The following is a 24,909-nucleotide window of genomic DNA, read 5'->3' as shown; positions in this document are numbered from 1 at the left end:
TTGAGGCGTCTATAAAGGGTGTATTATAGATCAGAGATGAGTATCAGTGTATACAGTATGGGGTGTCTACGAGGCTATTGAAGATTTCTGATGCTCCGAAAGATACGGAAATGTTTACGGGGATAATCTCGTATGAGCATTCTTTGTCGACATTTTGTAGTGATTGAATATATGTCGAATAGAATGGCATTAAGTTTTCGTTGTATTCTTATAGAGTATAAAGTGATGAATTTAAGAGCATGGGGCAATATGGCGACTTAACTATTCTATCCTATGGGATGTTCGAAACAATAACTCTCATCGTTACAATAATATTGATGTCTTAGAATCGATGATATGTATTAGCACGTTGTGCAAAACATTGTTATTATTACTTGTAAAATTCAGTGAGGCATTGTTAGTATTCACAAGATCACGTATCGTAAGAATATAATGATCGTATTTGAGTACCAACAATTTCTATCTAGCCAACAAGCATTCCCCTCGTCAGCTCTATCGAGTGAAAATTAACTCACAATTTCAACGACCGAAATACTCGCCTCGATTGCACGATAATGGGTCCAATCTCGATGACTGCGAGCCTTTCAACGGGATCTCGCCATGGAACAATGATATGCCAATCGGTGGCCAGTCGTTAATTAATTTGCTGCGGTGACATCTCAACGAACGCGTCTCGACCAGCGTTAGGTATATGTACATTTGTCTAAATAACTAATAACCTTTCGTTCCTGAGAGTCGGATGAATTTTTATCCGCCTAAAAGCATATTAGAATGCACAACGTAGATCGGTAAATAAATATGAATTAATTAACTTTAAAATTAAGCCAAACTGAACACTATGGATGTGGGAAAATTTAGACAAATATCGAGCACAATTTTAATAAACGTTTAAGAACAAACGTGATATTGATTAAACACTGAGAATAGCATTCTTTGAATTTACAAACGGAACTAGGTTATTAAAAGTCTTAAATCTCCCGCTGGAAATTAATTATTTTGGACTCTACGTCACTTTCCCTCTTCATGTACATATATGTTTCTAGATTCCTTTGTGTCGTCTTCCGTGCCGCCACCCCTAACGCGTGCCACGTGCTGTAGACTATGTTTAACCCTTTCCTTATGAATGTAATTATGTTTTAACAAACATACACTTTTATTTTTTATTTGACTGGACAAGTCTCAGGAACCAACGTTTATTTCATTACATTTAATTGCTCTTTCTACTATATTTCTAAAATAATTTGTACAGATAATTTGTCATATTTAGTTTCCAGCTCTAAAAAATTAATCTCGTAGTATTTTCTCGTAGTATGCCTCCGATCATGTTGAATTATTCGATAAGTATAATTCCTGCTGGATCCGTACATCTCGCTCGTGACTTAAGAATACTCATTGATTCTAGTCTGAACTTTATCGACCATTTTAACCTTATCTTCCGCTCCGCCATGAAAACCTTTCTTGCATATGTGTATGCATCTACGTCAGAATTTAATAGTCCCTCCATCCTCAGAACGCTTAATTTCTCTTTTGTGCTGCCGTATCTCGAGCATGCATCAGTAGTCTGGTCTTCGTATCACGTTAAGCACAAAATGGTGCTCGAAAAAGTAAAACACATACTTCTGAGACACGTTATTTATCAAATCGGTCACTGTACGTCCGTTAGAAATCATAATTGCGTACACAGTAACGAGCTTAAGATTAGCACATTATCCAACAGAAAATTATTATCTGACGTAACATTTTTTTATAAAAAATACTTATATTATATAAGGAATATTTTCGTTACTCGCTGTAGTACCTACACCATTACGAACCGTTTAAAAGAAGATGTATTCGTTTCTAAAGTCGCCGGTTCTGTGTTTAGTGGGGCATAGCGATGCCCGAGCCCGATCTCGGCCATGCTAAATCGCGTTCGCTGAAGCGCGAGACGACGAAGGAAGAAAGAGAGGTAGCAGACGACGCGAGTGGGATAGAACTCGGAGATGGTTGACTTGATGAAATCATGCCGCGAGAATTAAACGGGGGATACCCGTGGCGTGTGTCGTCGTCGTCGTCGTCGCCGGCGTGTGGAGCTGGAGGACTCGGCTCGGGCTCCAATTGGCGGGAGCAAGACAACGGTAGGAGTTGACTGCAGTGTATACACAGTTAATTAAGCCGGAGTACCACGGACGGTGGAGGGCAGAGAGGAGAGAGCTGGTAGATCGGTAGATCGGCGAACAGAGACGGATACCGGGGAACGGGAGAGAACGAGAGAGAGTTAGGGGTGGGAGAGGCCACAGCAGAACGAGGTAAACGCACTCGCACGCCGGGAGAGTCGGAGAGAGACGAACGATTTTGTCCTGTGGGCTGCAAAGGTAATTTGCTCTCTGGATATGCAGTCTCAGTGGCTCTCAAACGTCATCGAGGCCAAAACGCGACTGCTAGGGATCATTTCGACCCACGATCTCGAGATCTCCGAAGGAAAATCGACCCGAGGACGACCCCAGGTCGATATTATCCGGTAAACAAAAAGCCACCCGCCATCGATCGTGCGCGTTTCTTTCGCGCCGCGAAGCTTTTTTTCACTCTTCCATCGCAGGATTTATTGCGCGATTGTCGGCGCATTGTGCGCGGCATTACGAACGAATGTTCAAAACGCGAATTAAGTGTTAACATAATTGATAAAGAATCCTATTGCGTACTCGACCCTATAAAAGGACATGCTTATATTGCAATGGTAAAGCTAGTTTCGAAGACACTCCGTAACGCCGAGAAGTGGTAACGTACTTCTCTAATGCTACTATTTGCAAACAATACCTTTTCTCGCGAAAACGCCAGTATCAATTCGACTAAATCTCTCCGCCTTCTTTGTGGTAGCGGAGGTTCAAAATTTTCCAGTGCGGCGCACAGTGGCGCGCGACGGGCTTAAGCGTCGGAAATCTGAAGATCCGTCTCGAGAGGTTCTCCCGTTCCCGACTACCCGCTGAGAGTTTTCCCAAAACCTGTCGCGAAATCCGTCTATCGTCGACAATACTGACGCTCGGAACAACACCACCCGTGGCTACCGTGGGCCAAACAAGCTTTTCTTCCAGCTCTCGAGGCCGACAGCGAAACAGATCGGCCTGGCCAGCGAAAACTAGACGCACTTTGGATTCCTTTCATCTCTTTGCGCCCCCGTTTCGCACCTCGACGAACGATCATTGCACGAGAAAAGTACCAGCAAGAGGATCGCGGAAGGAAAAATTGGAGCGGATCCCGCCTCTGTGAAACGGTCTCAATGGCCAATACAACGAAATTAGACTTATCTCGGTCATCAGGGGGGCCACCATCAGCGCAGCTGCATGGTTCCTCCGAGGATACGCGTCCGCGTGAATGCTCCAGGGATGGTTTTTCCTTTATTAGGCCCCGTTTTCGGGGACTCACGTCCGATTTGCAAACTGTTTTCTGGTCCGTGTTCCGTGTCCGCGTTGCTCCTTTCGACGGCCTGGACACGCGCCATTGTGAACGGCCTCCGATCGCTGATCTCCGAAGATTATCCACAATGAAGATCGTGAATCCCCGAATTTTCCAATGGCCATAGAGTTTTTGGGCAATTTTCGAGGAGATTGGATATTGTTCCTTTTATTGGGCGCGGAGGGTCATTCTTACGCGTGTATAGATATCTATTCCAACCGAGGAATCTGCAGGCGTCGAAATCTTAACGCGTCGAGTGCCGTGACGGTCACCGGTGTCCGTCACTCTTTCTATTCGAGTTACATCTGCCATCGGTGACCGACATTTTAACATACGCCTTCTTAATTTGAGTATACATACGATACAGTACAGAAAATTAGAACCGGATTCCAAACAATAACGAACGCTCCATTTCTTTAGCTTCGTTTAAACACCAAGAACAAAATAGAACAGTTTTTTTCGGCATTGATCAGAATCGAAGGAAATTTTGAAAAGTAGAGTTTGGTCGAACCCTCGACGAGTTTCGGAGTACTTATCTTCGAGGATGGCCGGGGTATCAGCTGCTCCGAATACGTCAAACAGGTTAAAACGTTCAACCGTCATGGCTACCTGAATTTTTCTGGGCTCCCAACGATCTTCTGGGAACGCTCGGGATCCCTTGAGCTCGGTCGCAGGGATCAACGTTCAGGAAATTAGCTAAAACTGGAGCTAAGTGCTCCCGTGGCTCTAACTGTGCCCGGCACGAAATAAACGCGTCGATCTAACTCGGTCGGTCCCTCGATCCTCCTGGCAGATATTTATCGCGGTAAGTGGGATCCGGTTAAATGCAACTCTTGTGATCTGATTTCTACGGGACCTAAAAGCCTTTTCTCCCGTTCCCGTGCTGCCCATCGTTAGATTCGTGACTGAGATTGCCCCGTGGAAAAATGGCGCCGTTCGACGCGCGTTCCTTGTTAACGCGTGTAAACGCGACAAAGAGCACGTGGGAATACAAGTTTACAAAAGCTGTCGAACGGATCGATCCACTTTTATATCGAATACATTTTCAATAGCAACCGTCGCTTAATTTTACATCGAAATAATCTATCAGCTGGTCCCCGGAAGGAAAAAGATTACCTTGTGAATTTTAATTCTTCGTCAACTAGATGAGACAACTTTTATCGTAGTGAATAGTCTTTCTAGAACGTGAAGAATCTTTTATAATATCTATAGAAGTAGTTGGTTTTGTTTTTCTTGGATTTGATTTAATTCTTTTTTAAGTTGTTCTACATCAGTTTCTTCTCCAAATTCCTAAGTACTTCACAATTTTAATTTATATTTCTATCGTTTAAAAATAGATACAGCAGGAGTTTGATTCGCTCAAAGCAGAATTAATGTGCTTCTGTTAATTTTGATTTTCCTGTTTTTTAAATCACGAGTTTATAGATTGTTGCAACAGCGGAGAAGTTCGTTTGATTGTAACAATGGGTCCCAACTTAAATCTGTATTTTGCAATCGCGAACAGGAGGTCGGTAATGCCAGCGCGAAAATTGTACTTAACCCGCCACTTAAATTACAGTGGGAAACGTTACTAGCTGCGGGTCATTCAGAAAAGTCCAATAACGCCTAACTGCCAGGGCGTTTAGGAGGTTGTGGTAGCGAACTCCGGCGCGCTATTTCGCAGAACAATTATAATCGAGACGCGTCCCTGGACCACGCGGGAGGCTTTTTCTATAACGGAAGAACGGTGAATTCGCCCGCAACGTATAATTTGCCTCGATTTAGTTGGATCGATTTTGAGCAGCTACTGTTTCGCTACAGGCGGATATCTTTTGTGTCGCGGTTTTGTGGGCGTACACTTCCCCCTGGGCTAAAACGCCAAATGGTAACGACGATACGCGACGGAATCGAATGCGGAATGGGAAACGGGGATTTGTTTTGTGCACTGGTTTTCGGGTGCGCGAACGAAAAAGAAACAATTTCCAAGCCGGACGCGACATCCCAGACGAGCAAAAGCGTCCAGTTCTTGTCTCTTTGTCACGAAGCTAATTCCAGAAAAAAAAAACGCCCGTGAAAGGAAATCGAGATAAAAATCGGTCGTAGTGTCTGTGGTTGCGACGCGGTTTCGATCGCGCGTTCAAAGAGTAGAATGCTCCGGTGACGTTCTCGAAAAATAACGTTGCAAATAACGCGTTGCCTCATCCATGGCGGTGGCTGATTTTTCTCCTAATATTTAATCCGGTGCCTTTGTCGTTAACGAGCTGATGAATGTTTGACGTTATTTACGATATTCAATAACGAGACCAGTTAGTTATCGCTATGTACGTCGACGTTGAAACGTCCTTGTTAATTATCAATTTTATATTTAACGGATTTTGAAAATTGTGCCCTTTCGATATTTTCAACAGAGGATTGATGGATCTTGTAATTGTTCGATCAATTAGCATCAAGCAAGAGACAACGTTCCTGGGAGAATCAGGGGCATTAATTAAATACGAGGGATGGAAACAATACGGTGTGTGTACCCATTATTTGTCAGTTGGGCGTATACTCAGCACGTTCGGTCGCAAAGGTAAACTAATTTCTGAAGATTATACTGTAGCTATTTACACTGGCCATTAATTTGTAAACATCAGTTTATTGGCGTGGTTTGGCACTTAAACCTAATCGCACGATGGTAAATTTGGACAGTACATTGTGCTACTGTGTGTTAAAAATATCATAACCATTATGAACAATTACACTTATTATTTGGTTGCTTTGTTTATCGTGGACAAGCGATTCGATAAATCCTGGCTTTAGAAAATTCAAGTCGAAGTCGAGATAACGTTCTCCAAAACAGCTATCTGGTGGTGAAAACAAGAAATAGAAAAATACAAACTCTTTCAAACCTCTTTTGAACCACGACAAAATAAAATATCAAACCGAAGTCTTTGAATAAAGAATGTAAAAATCAAGTGTTACGTAAAGTAAAATTTTCCCAGACTTTTATACCAAATAAAAAAAATAAAATTTGAAAAAATGTTGAAAATCCCGGTCTGAGGGCGCTAAATGGTCAGGACGGTAGCGACGAGTGAAGAATGAAACGTTGTTGGTCTCGTGGACGTTAAAGTATCCCGCGGACCGTCAATTTAAAAGCGACCATTCTTTCGCGAAAGAGTAACGAAATTACTGCAGCGGGCGAGCGCAAGAGGATCGAAACGAAGCAATTACGACCGCTGAAGCGTCATTCGTCCCCTGCGCGCGTGGTAAACACACCGCGGCAGTGAAGTTAAACGGCTTAACAACCGTGAACGACCGTCTTCGAAAAATAGCCGTGACAACGGGCCCGCGCTCGCTCGGTGCACGCATAATAACGTACGGCGGTCAGGTAGCGCGCGCAAAGTCGCTGAGGCACATCCAGAAGCGTAGGAGAGGCTTGGCGTAAGCGGTAAGCTTTACCTCATTTCTGGCAATTACAGGGGATGCCAGAATCCGCCGCAAGAATCAAGCCGCACCGGTCGCGCTCGCTCGCGTTGATCGCACGCGCGCGCACGTTGCCCAACACATGTGTGCTACGTCCGTTTAGGCGAGCCACCCCTTTTCGAGACGCGTGTGCGCGCACAGCCCCTGTGTATCCCGTCTCTGGATCTCTCACACATCCCCAACCGTCCCGTACACGCGCAGTGGGTGTAGTTGTGCGCGTGCGGTGTCACAGAAGCCCGACGAGAGTCCACCTTCTCTACCCCTGCGAATTAACCCCACCTCGAGACCGCAAGGGAGGGTTAACCGTCTACGCTGTCGATTGAGCACCACTGTCTCGCCATGTTCTTCGATCCCCGTTCCGATTGGCTCCTGTTCCGACGAACAGCGACGCGGATTCGCGGAACCAGGCCACGCCTCGGCCGACGATTCCTGGACCACCTCTTTCAAACCGAATGTCTTGGCCGAGTAGTTGTGTGCAGCTACAACAAAGGCCACCCCGCCGAACGGCCAGCCGACTTAGTCCTCGTTGGCACGACGCACGCACAACAGCTTCGACCTTAGCCGCCCGACTATTTTCTAGTTCCTTTTTTTGGCTCACCGTGACTCCACGGACCGGTCGACACACGAGTGGACCGGGAGTCCTCGATCCCGCTGGCTCGATGATCCGGCGACCAGGTAGATCCGTGCAGCCAACGAGACACTCGGAGGCAAATTAACCGAAGATAGATCGACCGGGATCGCTCCAAGGTGCATATCGGATAGAGGATAACGAACGTTCCGTCAAACACGCGATGCCTCTGAAGGTTTTCGAACCTAAACAACCGAACTGAACCACCTGGGGAAGAAGAGAAAGTCAATCTACAGTGTCCAAGAAATCATCGAGGATCCGGTTTGACGGTTAGTGTTGTTGCGCGTCATGAGACGCACCTCGAACCGATGGTATCGGTGTCAGAGTCGTGTGCAGTTCCGCGCGGAAACTGTTGTTCGTTGAACAATTAGGCCCAACCGTTTGGAAATAACCGGAGAAACTTTGTGGACAATTATCGAAGTGGTGGCTGAAGGATACTTCGGAGCAAAGGTCGCAGATCCTGCCGCGTGGTAGCGCGACGACGTCACTCAAAATGTATTTTCCGATTGAGAACACGTGTCCTGAACAGTCATTTCGCGTCACGATCGAGTACTAAGTGCGTTTGGGAAGGATCGTTCGGGTGATCCTTTCGTCGGCGACGACAGTGGCCCAACCAGTAGCTGATCGAAGGTCAGACGTTCGGATTTCCGACGATGGATTCGCAGCAGCTCGTCGAAACAGCCTCGCAGAACAGTCAGGACATCGTCCTGCCAAAGCCAGCGAGCAGCACACCGAGACACAGCATCGACGCGATCCTTGGACTGGCTAATAACAAGAGAAGTCACCAAGAAATGGAGGATACCGCGCGGGACACCCAGGAAAACGCTGGTAACATTCTCTTAAACTTCGTTTCTACTGGTCAGGGAAAAGAATCTAGTTTCTCATCGTTTGTTAATATTTTTAAGCGTTTTTGTTAGGTGGCGAAAAGGACAAGTGTCTGTCGTAACACAAAATGTTACTTTTCGTAATTAACAAACACTCAATCCTTGTTTCCTAAATTACAGACGTAGGAAGATTAGAAATTTCCATTAAGGCAATTTGCTGGAGTGGTACTGTCCAACGCAATTTTACTTAACGAAGTTAATTAATTATACAAATAAATTATTAGGTTACCCATACCCATTCAAGAGCTACCCTCTAATTTCTTTGGTACGTTCTATTAGCTTTTGTTACTCCCACGTCTTTCAACTTCTGAACTAATACTTATAATAATTGGACAAACATAAGCGGTTGTTTGTGCATCAGTTCGACGATTCGAAACACTTGCAGTTTTCAGAAACGTCGGTAGCCAATTTGCTTCGACGATATAGTCAAAGAAAGCTGTACGCGGCACGTTCTGTCCGACGGGCACGCATGAGTCGCACGAATCTCGTTCCTCTTTGCTACCCCTGTGTTAGATCCAGGACACTGGATCCCAAATCCCAAAACGGCTCAAGTTACCCCCGGAGACTTATTAACAAAGCAGCTTCGATCAATCATTTCATCCAATTATTGGGTTCGCTATTATCCCCCGCTTCAATCAAGACTTCGATTTAATCGTGAACGTTGATCGAACCATCGTATCTATATCGATCTTTGACATTTTACTGATAATTTATCGGCGAATGCGGCTGAACAGAATTATTCTATCAAGCTTTTATCGCATTAGATGCGATCTAGCTTGATACAAATATAAAAACTTTTCACTTTTCAATCTCTCGAAGAGTTTTTGTTAATTTCTTTACAGTGCTTTCGTACATTTTCCTATCTTTTCAGGCTAAACTAAATATGTTCTGTTTATAGAAGGAGACTCACCGACATTGAGTCGAGACGTATATAAAACTATATAAATTAGTTTGTTATCGAGAGATTCTTGAATTTTTACCGTTGTATTCTTCTTGGATATTTCTCGTAGAATTTGTTTAATATTTTTAACCAATATTCTGATCGATCGTCAGTGAACATACCGATTGTTTCGATGCGTCTCTTGCAATTACTAGAACAAATAAATTGCTTTTCCACGTGCGTGGCGGTATTGTTTCGATCGAGGCAATTAGTAATGCGCTAGTTAAACAAATTGAGATGACGATCGAGATAATTCTGTCGTGAAAACCTTGATGCGTTTCTGGCGCGATTCGTGGCGCGACGTTAATTGGTGGAATGCATTAGCGCTTTCGGCACTTCTCGTTAGAAATCGGAATTAGAAATCAGGTAACAATTACGGTGGATTTAAATCGCGATTTTCCGACCGGCGCTGTTTTTTCCTTGTTAGACGATTCATGTGTACATTAGCTTTATTATATGCTTTTCCTTGGACTACAATACCCGTCGCGCTTTATCGAGATAAGTCACTGCAAATGCGCGGGAGTAATAAATCATTCTTTATGAAGACATGACCGACTGAGGGAAGGTGATATTGTTTACCAGTCGCCAGTTGATGATAACGAATGCTAATCGATAATTGGGACTTGCGTGATATTATTGCAAACGAAACGAACGAAAATTAGTTTTCGTATTATATTTTTTGAGTAACGATTTTTCCATAATTATTTCTCTACGTGTTGCTGAATATACAAGCCTGAAAAAGGAATCGAGGAATTTAGGGTCATTTATCATACAAGTAGATGACATAATATCCAGTTCACGTAGGTCCGTAAGTAAACTCTGTCTAATTTTTCAGCTCCAGTAATGCGAACGACTTTATTTGTTAATCTTGCGCATGGATAAGTCATTAAGGACTAAAAGCGTACGTTATGATTATGCACGATGTAAAATAAATAACTTGTTACGTACGCGATGTTTTACAGCCGCAGTTTTATTAACAAGGCAAGCATTTGTCGTAATTATTGTTGTATAAGAACAGTCGTGGAATCATAAATTCAAAACGTGATAAAAGAATTTGACGTAATTAATAATCTTTCTTGTCTTGCAATAGTGTCTGACGAATGAGTGCAAATAACTAATTTGATTTATGGGGATAGAAAATTGTATATTACTTTGACAGTTAATGTAGCTTATTTTTCAATAATTATGCAAAGAAATCATTTTTAATTATTTTTACTATTCAGACTAAATATATTAGATATTTTCACAATTCTGAACTGTCACATTATGCAATGCAGCATTAGCTACATGTTTGTTTCTATTTTTAATGGTACTATATGACCCTAAATTTCTCACCACTTGTTTTAGATATCCAAGTATAATTCGATACTTAAATACACTGTGTATACAAACTTACAAGTTGTTTCGCAATCGTGCAATATTAAGGCCTATGTAATATTTAAAACGTATGTATTTTGGTATTTATTAATAGAGAAATAAAACAGTCACGCATACCGGGGACCATAAATGGTCCGTTTGGTGCCTAAAGATTAACGGTCCGTGCAGGAATTGCGCAGATGGCAGCTTTGAGATAACTTGTTACATATTTAATTTTTATATGAATAAATATTCAGTTCACCAATGCGTCCAATTTATACATTTATCTCACACGCACATTATTCATTATTCGCGTGTTAAACGACCAACTCCCTTAATCAAAACATAGCAACGAATCATTTATTGGATCGTATTTTAATCAGAATCGAACCACAAATTTATTAACACAAAATAATTCACTATCAATCGTTCTTACCATCCTCCACTTTTTAACCACGCAGCGTATAGTGTATAGAAAAATTTAGGAGTAGAACAATTAAGTTATTGCTTGTGAATTGGAGTAGCAAAATAAATAAATAGTTAGTCGGTGGGAGCATATTATATTTACAATTTCATTTTCCATTTCAATTACTAGATAGACGAATAAATACACAGTACAATAATTTATACTGGATGTGGATATTCCATTAAGGAGTTTCTCTAATAAGTTTGCATCCTTTTATTCGCGATTAACTAAATTAAAGAGTTCCGCATATTACAATTTATAAATGAATGTTTTTGATTGGCATTCAGTCTAAATCTAGTTTCAGGATTTGCCCAATTCTGATTTTAGAATTGCGTGGTAATTCTATTTAAATATCGGATTAAAAACTGTTAGTTCGATATTTTTATCTGCGTCAGACCTATGTTCAAGAGTTTCACTTCGAACTCCGTTTCATTTTTCTTGTTTCGATCATAAGAAAAATATCTAAAATCACTTTTATTTCGCGGAGGTAAATCTTTCGTCGCCACCTGGTCCAAAGGTCGAGGATTAGGCGATCATCAACGATTGACGATCGCGGTAGACCGTCCCGTTGGGAAAGATTTGTCGAGTCCATTTTCCAAAGTCCAACAAATTTCCATCGAGGAAATCAGCTGCATCGATCCCTCATTAGCTACTTGTTGACGTTTCGATAGCCTTTCTCGCCAACCCCCGGTGCTCTTTCTTTCTCGTTTTGAAACGGCAGCAGAGCATTGTGCAGTGTTTGCAACGGACGACGTTAGCGTATAATTGAAAAATCGTTAGTATCGCGACGATCTGGTTCCCCGGTGGCACGCTACCGTGCGCGGGCGCTAATTAGTCGTCCGGAGGCGATGTGAAACGCGAACCTCTGACTGTATCGGCCCGTCGAAACGTATCTCCGATAATTCCAATTTCGAGAGTCGAACCGTTGTCGTCGACTTCGCTCGTATGTTTGTCGTTGCCCGTTGCGAAAACGGTGTCCCGGCCACCGACTGTCGTTTATAATGTCACTCTTGCCGCCGTATCGCCAGCAAACGGGTCGCGCGCCGCCATCGACGTAACACTTTCGCCCGGAAGGGTCGAAATCGACAAAACAATTTCGTACGGGCGCTGGCTCGTTTTTCAGGCTGCACACAGGCCCCCGTCGAAAGCCACCGTCGAGCGAAAAAAATTACAGCCAGAAGAGGGCTCGTGCATCGAGTGGATCGACGAAGGGGCGGTTCACCGCGCGAATCGCCGACCATTTCGACGATGGGAATTAGCGCGGTTCGACGCCTCGTCCCTACGTCCGGTTAAGGTTCGTTCGTTTGATCCACTGTTTGCGATATTAAGAGCGTTTCCTCGTGTTTCGTGCCCCGGGGGGAGGGTGGGGGAACAAAAACAGGCACCGTTTGGGACTTTTCGGGGAAAAACTGGGGGACAGGATGGATCAGGAAACTCCAAAAAGTGGAGAAACTAGGGAATTCGCATATGTTGTTTGTAAATATTGATTATTATTTATTTACAGGTGTAGAAATTACCCTTTGATACGAGTAGAACAGAATATTAGGTGAGGTTTGACAAGATGTTTAAGGGTGGATACATAGGTGAACCGTTTCACATTGTTTGTTTACGTTAGTACTAAAATGATTGACGTTCTCATAAATGACGAAAGTACGTTTAATTTAAAGAGTTGCAAAATCTCAAGGCAATTTACAATATCGTTTATAATTTTTGAAGAGAAGCAGTAAGTCAAATAACAAGAGGCAAAATTCTGAAATGCACGTACGTCTGGATATAATTTGTTCATACAGTGACGTTGGGTGAACAATTCGACAGGCAGACAATATGATATAGAGACAAATGTTCAACGTTTGTTTATTCTACATATATACATACTTTGAAATATGAATATACGTATGTAGTTTCCTTTACACATTGCATGATTCAATATTCATTTAAAACCTCGAATTTACTAATTTCGCGGAATGATTTAATGGATTTTGAGTATCGGAAAAAAGCTTTAAGTGGAGTAATAGTGTCCTTAAGATCCGTGCATGCGATGCTCCGCGATAATAAGCCCCGTGTAATTTCGTTGCTCGCGACCGGTGTCGGTGATCGATAACCGAGCGTTTTTGCATAATGCACTTAACCGTTTGTCACTGTCCACTCATGGTTCGATTGATTTTATCGTCTCCGAGATCGAGACAGATCGACTTTGCACGTGGACGAGAGAGAGTCGTCATCGACGACTCTCCGATTTATTTGACCATTCCGTTGGCGTCGGGGCTTTTTTTCTTTCTCTCGGGACGATTAATGCGTCGCGATAGTCGCTCCCGTATTCATTATTCGGCATTGACGCGCCACCGCGGCAACTTAGTAGCCGAACGAGTCGTCGTTAGTTTCGATGCGAGCGGAAGAGAGGCGAGAGAATTAGAAATCAGAGCTTCCGGCAACCACGCGTACCGAGAAATAATTAATGAAGTTCGATTAACGAATCGCGCCGCGGCGGTTCAGGAAGAAGATAATTTTACGGAATGTTCACAGCCGGTGATGATCCAACGTCGACTGCTTCTGAATATAAAATCAGCTTTCAGTCGTACATTTTTAAAACACAAATACCTCACCGTTTCTCACGGTTACGACGAGCTAAGCGTTTGAAATCGTAATGCAATCAAAAAGAAACTAATTCTATGTGTAAAAATAAATTGAAAATTTGCAGCAAATATTCAGACGAGGCTTTATTTTCGAGAATATCTGTTTTTAAAATTTCTCAAGCATGGGTGTACTTTAGACAATTGTTGCGATTGTTTCTTAAAATATTTCTCAATATTTCTGTTTGTATTTTATTGACTTTTACCAACTGCAAAGTCCTATGCAATTTCAACTATCTAAAGTATCATTTGACAAATCGAGGCATAGTTAGTGCACGTATACGAGGTAGAGTTATATGACTCACCCTATACGTATGTATACGAGAAACAATCAACGCAAAATATCATCAAACAATAACATTGCGTGGTAAAATATTAAAGAATATAGCAGTGTTAAAAATACCACACAACGAACTATTACAGGTAAAAATATCTCACGACAAATTATCACAATACGACACACCACCGATGCGTGTGGTGGGGGAGGGCGTAATGAGTCAAGCGTAAATATACTATGAACCCTCCCATGCTTTCACTTTGGAATGCACAAACACACATATTGCTATAGTAAACAACATTCGCTAACGCCGAGTAGCGAAAGTATACAATCACTGGCGAATTGAAAACTTTAAAGTACACATTCATTAGTCAAATTAGTGGGAAATTACAAAGTATCACGTAAATTCGAGGAGATTCTAGTCAAAATATAAATTTATTTGTTTACAAAATTTTATGCAGCTATTTTTTTTATAAACTGATATAATTACCTTTCAAAAAATTAGATTTAATATTATTAAAAATTGCAAAAGTGCCCTTAATAATTTTGATAATTTCGTGCTAAATAAAATTATAGCTAATATTAGGTACATGATCATAGATGTAGAAAATAAATTTCTTTGCTTTAAACTAAATAGGTCAGTCACTGATATACATATGTATAAGTGTCTGCCAGTTTTTCGTCAGAGGCAATCGAAGATGATGTTAATGATGAGAAATCGACATACGTTCCATCTAAGTTACAATCCCAGATCATGTGTAATAAATAGTAATCACGAAGTATACCAATGAATGCCAATGATAGATCGGCGACTTTCTAAAATGTTTTGTATAGTATAAGAGAGCTGCACAATCATTTGGGCAATCCTACTGATTTACTTTATTCTAAAATTATAATGGCATCGTTGGACTACTTTTCTTTCGAGGGAAAACTGTCAAACTATCAGGTCGTTTCAAAAGTCTACGTATTTAATTATGCAAAATTTTGATTTCATTTCACATTTATGTGTACACATTTATTTATCTTAGTTAAACCAAAACATTGAAAAATTATTAATCTTGGTTTGTATTACTTGTAAAATATTTCCTCGATGGAAAGAACATTGTACTCAAAGATCATCTCTCTGTTGGTCTTCCTTTCCATCCGTGCAAATTGTCCTGTAACGCAATTTACTTAAACAAAAATGGCCGAGGACTCGCGAAATGACCCGACACTTTGATCCCGAGAGAAAAAATATTGACAGTGCCGTAATTGGAGGGAATTTTTTACCGTAACGATTCCGCCGGCTAAATCGTATTAAGTATCTGCAAAACGAAGGGGGTCGTAATGTCTTGATGAGTAATCGAGCCACTTAACCCTTGGCGCTCCCGGGGAATTCAGAAAATCCGGGCGATGGTGGCGAGAAAATTGAAAGGAGAAATCGAGGAGCGACGTAAAGCAAAACGCGGATAAAAGTGGTCGGTGTGTAAGAAAAGGAACGGGTGGCTGCTTAGCCGGGGCCCAGTCTTGTCCCGCTAATCGAATTATCATTAATTATGATACCGTACGCGAGAACGAAGAAAAGGTAAAAGGCAAGGTCGGCCTCCGCTAATAAGTATGATGGAAAGAAGGGAGGAATGAACCGGAGCGGGGCGAAAAAAGAGATAGATGGAAGCGGCTTTAAGTCAGTCGCTTCTTAAGAGCTGAATTGACGTGTCTACTAATGGATCGCGCCTGCCCCATCTACTTTCTTCTACAGCCTCTTTTTCGTCCTCTTCTTCTTCTTCTTCCACCTTATCTTCTCCTTCCTCGTGTACCGCCACTATTACCGGCGCGGCTACTTTCGTAGGTTTAAAACGGATCTGTTATTCCTGTCGAAAACCTTCTGCGCGCGTCCCAGTCATCGAGGGAATTCATGAAGTCATTAAACGTGAAAGGTCGTTGTGATTTTTTACGTCGTACGGCCCACCGGTCCACTCGGTTTTCGTTGCAGAGTAATTATATTCCAGCGCGCGGAGTACGCGTCCTAATTGAATTAATTTTCAATTAACTGCAACGATTAAAATTTCGGCAACGTTTCCTTCAGCGATCGAGTCTAATGGAAATTTTTATTCGACTCGATGGGAGGGGGAAAAATGATTGAACCTGGAACTCGTGTCGGTCGATTCGAGCAACTTGATTCGAAACGTTTTCGATTAACGGTTTTTCAAGTCCTCTTCGTAGCAAATGTTACGCGATTGATCTATAATTGAAACAAATATAAAATTATACTGGAAAGACATATATGTATAAATTGTTAGATACTGACGTTAAAGTTTAATACTAAATTCTGCGATCAAAAATAAATCGAAAACGTGCAATGAATTTTGTTTGTACGGAGCTTTGTTGTCGAAAAAAATAATCTTAAATGTGTTTGGAGCACGCGTGCGATTTAACGATTTATTTTAATTTATAGTTTTATTTAACGATATTGAATCGTAAATAGTAAAAAAATGAAGTCGAGAGGGTGAGATTCAAGAAACTATTATTTTGCAACCTAACCGTGATTTATCCTGACAAGTTTCAAATTCAATTATTTGATTTGTATAACACAAATCTAATTTTGTTCGCAACCAAAGATTGCCCAAGTTATCAGAGAAAAAAAATCATCTAGTAGTACGATTCGATCATAACAAATTGAACAGTCAGAATATATAATATTAACTCTGATCGCAATTGCACGAAATTTACATAAATCATGCTCTTTCCTTCCTCGTGGCCACTCTTCCATCTTCTTCATGCGTGATTTGAACGTCCGTCGTATGATCGATAATCATCGATCGTAACTGGATTGTTCGTTCCATAGAAATATATAAATAGGACGGAAAAGAAATACTATATTGCAGTGGTACACAATATGTGGTCTGCCGAATGATTTTAACGAGTATTGACTAAATTAATAAATGCAACAGAAAACTCTGTTAAATATAGCACGCGTAAGTCTGGGTCACCGAATAACAAAGTTCATCAAATTTTATTTTCTAGAACCGGCTAAAGATTTTAAACTTCATCGTCTAGACGTCTGTTAACAAACATTTTAAGATATTTGACAGAATAAATAATATACTCTAATTCGTTGGGGGAAAAAGTACTCGTGTGTATTTAATTGTTTACGTCTTTCTTCCATTTAAAAGTATCTGAATATTTCGAACAAAATTAAATTGATCTGTTTATAGAGTAACTTTTAAAACAGTTCCTTGCACCGTATGTAAATAATTCATCCTCGAGTGTGAGTGAAATGAAATTAACTAATTCTTCACACGCGTTTTTGGGGGGAGTAGACGAAAAATATTGTTCCGCCAAATTTGAAAGTAAATTTGTATTTGTGGTCGCAAAATATAGTAATTTTCAATATAATTGATTCAATTAAATGATTCCATTTCAGTTATCCGGGGAAAAATCGTGTCAGTTTTTTGTGTTAATACAGTATGTACGGTTAAAGAAACATAATTGGTGTTATTGCAAAGAAATGTTTGAGACACACACTTTTCTGCATTTAAAATTATCATCCCCCCATGACTAGCGAGAGGTTGGGTTCTTAACTTTGGAAAATACTGATTGAAATTGTGCACCCCTGTCATAGAGGGAAAAGCCATTAAACAGCACCGTTTTGCTCGCATTTTCATATAATCGACGTTTTACTCGCTGTCGTCCGTTTTAATCCTCCTCCCCTCCCCCCTCCCGCATGCGTTTAATAAAATGAATCTCGTCGGAGCACGCGATTCGATCCTTCGACGTGTACGGGAACGATCGTTAAAATTTTCAATTAGAGAAGATATCAATCGGCCCCGTAACGCGCCACGACCACTTCGAAATCGTCGATCGTTTCGCGATAGTCGGCGCGACGTCGAATGCATCATGACGCTCGCGCGTCCCAGCCTGGCTGAAACGCCTTAAGGCCGATTTCCACTGTAGCAAAAGTCGATAAACCTTCGTACGAAAACGCAATTCTAAATTAAATAAAAAAAATGAAAGAACCGCGGACACACACACAGTCTAGTAAACGTGTTCCGAAAGAAAATTGGGAAAATTCTTGCAATAATCGAAATAACTTAGGCAATGAAATGATGCTAAATAAAAGCTAATCTAATTTAAACTTATCCTTTATTTTCTTTCGGGCAATATGGCTACCGTAAGATTGAATAATTGGCCTGTTTGCAAGCTTGAATAAAAATAAATTACATCTAGAATTTTTCTTCACATATCCCATACAAATTCCGTAAAAATATTCTGAGTAAAATTCTTACAATAACGCCACTTCTCTTCAATGGTTTCTTCCAAGAAGGAATATTTGTCATTAGTTTGACGTGCTTTTGGCTTCCGTAACGCGTAACGCGTAACGCGTGTCAACCTTAATGCGAACACACGCATTGTTTAGAAAAGTACCCTTGCTCGTACGTCGACCGTAGCGCGAAACGGCCTTTATCGAGAAAAGGTTGTCCGATTCGCGAGGCGAACGAGCACCCGATGAATTTCCCGCGCGGGAATGTAATTCGAAGCGACACGTTGCCAAGATGAATCGGTCGCGATAGGAGAATCGAGAAAAAAAAGAGAAAAGGAACGAAGGAGGAGCGTTAAGTGTGCCGCGATCAATCTTGCCTTGTACTGGCGCGGACCGAAGATTAATGCACTTTCAAATTTCATTAATTCCTCGCTGCATAATGAGCCGCGCGCGGCGAACGAATAACTATCCTTAACGCCGCGATAATGCCGGCGAGGCTCAGCGGCGTAATTGCATCAATTCCTTCGTAATTCGCACAATTATCCTTTCTGATTTTCCGGCTGGCGCGGTGCTAACCGCGCCCAAGCACGCTTCCAATTAATCACGCGCGGTCTTAACGGATCTAAGCGTAATTCGAGTACCGCGTTACGACTCGAATCGGTACGATCGATCGAGACGTAGATCGCCCCGAAAACGATCGACTTGTCTGGAATTTGCTGCTCCAAGATTCCGTTTCTAACCGTGAACGTGTCGTCGCGAGTAACCGCGAAAGTGCAAACTCAATTGGATGTTCCCCGATAAGATATCCCTGGAGGATTGGTTATCCTGTGTTTTATTGCACTAACAACGTGGGGAATTTCCATGGAGAATTATGAAACATTTATTTTTATTGCGGATATTATATTTGAGAATCTCAATCTTAGCCTTTCTGTGCCACAACAATACTTAATATTCTCTATCAATTTGAAAATGAAATTTATCATACTTGAAAGAGGATAATATACTCTTATTTAGAGCAGAATTTTTTTAGGAATAGTGATCATCCTGAGTAAGGAGTTTATGAGCTTTAGCAGAGTGTCAGAAGTGGTCCATAGAAAAGAAGGGTTGAAAACTTATTCGTTTATACAAGTTCTTAACTGAAAATATTCATAGAATATAATGTAAAATGAATAAAAGTTCCCTGGATTCGACTCTGGTAGATGAATTCAATTGGTGGGATAGTTCGCTAATTGGCTAAATTCTTTTGTTATCATTTAGCACAGGCTTTACTCTATTGCAATACTTTAAGACATCATTCTAAGTTCATATCGTCCGCCAATTAACCAGAGATATTCTATTATAGAATTGAATTAAAATGGTGTCTTCGAGCAATAGAATAGAGTCTAACCCATTTTATATAGAATTGGACAGCCTCTATTCTATTGCACTACTTGAAAACACCATTTTAGATTAATACCGTCTTAATACGAGAATCTAGTCAAAAGTACGTATGTTACATATTATAAAATAGTTTACTTGGTTGAGATTTGGTCGTTATAAGCAACTATAATTTTGACTGGATGTTTCACGCATGCTATCGAAATTTCATACAAGATTAATGTTCACATTCTCTATTAACGTAAGAGTCTAGTTGTAGATGTTATCCGTAGTATTCCAAGATTAGATTCACGCGATGGAAGCAATTAGAGGTGGTACAAAAAGATTATGATCAAGAACTTGTCAGACATTATGGGATAATTCGCTATTTAATCAGGGATCTACTCTCACCGGGAGTAACTGTAATCTCAGCTGGATGTTCGACACGCGTTATCAAAATTTCGTGCACGATAAGGTAATTATAATCGAAGTTTTCGGATACGACAAGTTGTTATTATCGATATGTTGTTACTTTAGTATATGAGTAATCAGATTCCTGTAGTTGAAAGATATACACTGATAATATACGAACGAACGTTGTAAAACCAACACTTTGATTCTTTATACTCTACTATGTTATTAAAATTTGTAGTATCTGTTTCAATTATATATATATTTGTTACAGTCATATAAAATTCCTTGAATTCTTCTGTTTTGCATTAAATGGATAGGTATAAAATTTGCTATAATGATTAGGTCAGCACGTAGAACATATTTATGAGAAATAAAACGAGTTGTACAACTTGAATACCATTTTTGCAAGCACTACAATCAAAGTCCAACATGATTTTGTAATTACTATACAAATGCTGAAACCTTCGTAGTTAAATATACTCTGCTAACACGAGGGTCAACACGAAAATTGCCTCACAGTGTGCAAACAATCAAAACACTGCGAAAGAATTATGAACGCGAACGTGTAATATATTAAGGAATAATCGCTCGCTGTTCAATCAAACATCTCTTATCGCGAGTGACTGCAATTTCAATTGTTCCACACGCGTTATCGAAAAATCCTACGTGGAAAAGTAAACGCGTGCTCGACTTTGCAACTCGAAGATTGCATTTCCACAGCAAGGATAATTGGAGTTCCATAAAAGGATCGTAGTCGTGAACATGACATTACCTTGTTCAACAAATAATCGAGCAATTGTAATTAAGGATCCTCTGTTAACAGAAGGGATTACACAAGTGTGTTGATTGTACTCCATGCAGTTTGCATCGTGGACATATTATCCTATCACTGTACAGAGAATCTCTCGACAAGAGACTACTATTTCAATTACACGTAGCAAACGTGCTAAATTCAAAATTGCACGAGTCACGGCGTAATGCCCGCTAGAATTACATTTTCCGCGAGTCAAAAAATTTTTGTTTTATCCATACTGCATCAACTACCTTGAAATCATTTCCTCGGCCACAGTTTTGACAGAAAAAGGTTCGCTCAAAATTGTAGAAATTGTTTGCAAAATTGGGGAACATCAACCTTGACGAAATAACTTGTAACAATTCGTTTCGTGGATAACTCATGTAAAATTAATAACCGCGAACCTTTTTCGGCAAGCACAACGACGGAAACGAGCAAAAAGTTATATGTGCACGCTACAATTGTAAATAACAATGGTGGAACAAAGAACTAATAGGGAGGAAAATGTTCCCATTGAAAGGAACGGCGGAATTAAAGCAGTCGGGATAGAGGTAACGGCGTCGCGGCGCTCTGGAACGCCGTAGGTAAAAGTGCTTTGTTAGGGGGAGTAATTTCGATCGCGTGACAAGGGCAATATAGCACGGAGGGAGGGAGGCACGGGCAATTACGTGTAATTTCATACCCATTTATTGCTAGGATAGCTCGTTTTTCGACTGCTTTTCGAGCCTCGCTAACAGCGATCGGCCAGGATCGGCAGAACTCGAAACAAGCCGACTGCCTCTAATTAATCGACGACTCCGCGATCGATTTCGCCTCAAAGAATGCGTATTCGCGATATTATACAAGACAGCGCCATAATCTCTTTGCAACTGACGATATTCCATATATTTCGAGTAGTTTTTTAAATTAAAATTATTGAAAACCTTTTTCGCAACATATAATGGTTGATCGAAACAAAGGAATGTTATAAATATTTTTATTTGTTTGATACTTTATAAACAGTTGATTTTTATTATGATACTTATTTTTAAGTTTCTCAGTGTTGTGTATTTTTTCAGTTTTTAAATTTTTTATATAGTTATTACAAGATTGTTAAAGTTTTCTTTTACAGCTGGTCTAAATTTCTTTACCTTTAAATGCTATCTTTCAGTTCACTAATTCGGTTTATCGTCTTTCCAACATATTTAGTTGGATAGTATTGATTAAATTTTACTGCGCTTAAATTATACAACGAGAAAGTAACGTATAAATCTTTTTATTCAAACGAGTCGAAATAAAAAGTAGAAATGGATGTTACTTGCAGAGAAAATGAATGTAGTGTATTACATATACAATCGTAACCCATATATTATAATATTCGTGATAATTAAAATCTCATATAAATACGTCTAAAGATAAACACTACGTTTAATACATTTATTACACGTGTACACGTAACACGTAATTTTATTCATAGCCATTATCTTTAGGTTTATTTATGTGTGACTTTAATTATCGCATATAATACATATTGATAACGCTTGCATGTTTTACGCTTTCACTTCGCTGCATCGTTTCGTTTTGAAAGTAATGCTAATTTCTATTCTAAATTTCAACTGTTTTAAAGAAATAAGCTTCTGTGTGTTTTCGATTGCATAAATTGTATTCGAAAAGAATACATACACAATAATTTAAGTAAAAATGAATTTCTTGAAAATGTTTACTTCTTTTTAACTCTTAAATGCATAATTTCTGAAAATCTAAGAAAACAGGTTGAAACTACCAATTTATATACTCCAATATCAAGAGTTTAACAAAGTCCGTACGCTAATGTAAATGATCCGAAATTTTAAGTTTCAACGATCGAAAACTGTCGTGTATCGTTGGCTAACGATATGAATTAACTTTGTCGCAATCGAACGATATTGGTTTCCAGGACGTTTTAGGAAATTATCCGAAAGTTTTCCAACTCTGTTGGCCCGACTCGCCTCGAAGTCTCGGAACAGAGTTGAAATTACCCTCATTCGAATCCGTGGACTCGTACCGAGAAATTGATTTTCTGTTTACGGCAGTCAAGATAATCCCGTCACTGTCGCGAAAGATTGACGAAGTACCTGTAATACGAAGCAAATTAAGTGCGCCTTCGTTGTCAATTATTTTGAGAGCACCAGATATCCTGCATCGAAGTTCTCGTCGCTCGTCGACGCTGTAAATATTCATAAAAACCGACTACGTAATATATCCCCTCGTTTTTCTCTGTTTATAATTAGATCGTGTCAAATAAAATTACCATTTCCACGAATTCAAGTATTCTATTTTTGTAAAATTAAATTTTATTTCATTAAATTACTTTCGAAAGTCATTAAATAGATTGATAGTGTAGATGGTATTTGAGGAACATTCGGATCGAATAAACTCCCCGGGTAAATTCGTATTTAAAAAGTAAGGGAAGCGTTGCTCGTCGTCGTCGAACCATTCAGAATTTCGTCTCCATTCCGATTTCCGCGAACGTCCGGGAAATTCTGTTCTTTCGTGCACGAGTCGCAGCGACAAGGGCGAGTTGATCGCAGGAGCAGGGCGAGAGGCGCGCCGATTTAACCGAATTACCGTTGGATCAAAGCTCACGAGTGGTAATTGGCGCACAGGTGTCGTCGATCAATCGTACACCGAGCGTCGGGGAAGCTATTTCGCTCGGATACCGAAGCGTTCTCGTGATCGATAGCAGACAGGGTTCCATGCCTAGACGAATCCAATGAGACACATCATCGAACGACGATACAGCAACAGACAGACACGATGGAGGGGGTTGGAGCCAGGGGTGTCGCAGACACAGGAAACGGAGACGCTAGGTGGCAGGGTGTTCCCCGTGATTCGTACGATGATCAGCGATTGGACGCTTCGCGATTGAAAATCCGAGCACAGTACTGCTTCTCTTTTTGAAGCTAGAAACTCGCGGAGCGCGAACGAGTCTTTAATCGAAGGCCATTCCACGCCATATCAATCATCTTTCTAATTTCGTAATTGCTAAAAAAAAATACTAGAGAAACGTCTTCGCCAATGAATTTCTTACTTTGGAATTGTTAAAGATAGATCGAAGATGTGGATCTCAAGGATGTGAAATGTAAAATATAATTTCGTAAAAATTGATGAAGATTTTAAGCTTCGAGAACCTCTATTTTTTATACAATTACGAAATCATAGAAATGATAATTTAAAACCCCTCTGTGGTCGACAGTGATCGATCTGACGTGGAGTAGTTCAACACAGCGGCTGACTGTTCGAATCAGCGCAAGGAAAGATGAACGGTGGAAGGATCAGTCGCAAGTATCCGTGACACGAATTGCTGCATACAGCGAGGAACTAGTGTACCGCGCGTATTCGGAAGAGGGCGAGAGAGAGGCAGAGGGTGATCGTTGGCATCCCAGGGCACAAGTCGAGTCGCTCAGAAACGCGTGTACGCGAGAATTCGTGTTTCGTGCTTGCACGACGTCGATGGAGAGATTGTAATAAGCCTCGCATGCCTCGGAACAATTAAATTATTAGTAGGTACATTGTGCACGACGGGGTGTTTTATTGCGTGGCAGGATCCGGTTCCTGGCCTGCTTTCGAAGCTCGCTGAGCGTTCGATTTCTTGTAGGATCGTTGCAGACTCCCGACTATTACGATCGCGCGTGATTATCATACACTCATCTAACGTGTTAAGAAAAAGCAATGTATGTATGTAGGCTGCTCCAGGGTCGGTTACGTTTGGAATGTAGAAATAAATATTCAGTGTTGTTGCGAGTTCGTGGATCGGGCAGATAACAATGGAATTTAGTAGCTTCCTTATCAATTTTTTTACTGCTTCAAAGATACGAAAGTATTTTAAAAAATTAAAATCGAAATTGAAATTAGATGTAAAAAAATACTTGGGTGACTAACTTATATCTAATAGCTCACAAATAGCTAACAATTTCTTTTTGGAAGATAAAATAAAATTCATGCATAATGTATTAAACTGATAACGGACTAAATATTTTCCTTCGTTAAATTATAATTATAGTCTTCGAAGCTATATAAAGAAAAATTGA

The 24,909-nt window shown here is 40.6% G+C and overlaps 1 protein-coding gene across 1 annotated transcript in view; it reads left to right on the top strand.

Annotated features, from left to right (window-relative positions):
• Positions 1–8,157: 8,157 nt before the first annotated feature.
• The window catches only part of LOC122405351 (retinal homeobox protein Rx1-like), a 67,297-nt gene continuing 50,545 nt past the window's right edge, over positions 8,158–24,909 (top strand). Inside the window, exon 1 of the mRNA XM_043410031.1 lies at positions 8,158–8,332. Coding sequence (XP_043265966.1) covers positions 8,158–8,332 — 175 coding nt within the window. The remainder of the gene's footprint in view (positions 8,333–24,909) is intronic.

This window comes from Colletes gigas, unplaced genomic scaffold (genome assembly GCF_013123115.1).
Source record: "Colletes gigas isolate AHSC1104 unplaced genomic scaffold, ASM1312311v1 Colletes_gigas_Sc00004, whole genome shotgun sequence".
NCBI lineage: Eukaryota > Metazoa > Arthropoda > Insecta > Hymenoptera > Colletidae > Colletes > Colletes gigas.
The sequence above is the reverse complement of the archived record's forward strand: the minus strand, read 5'-3'. Positions and strand labels throughout refer to the sequence as shown.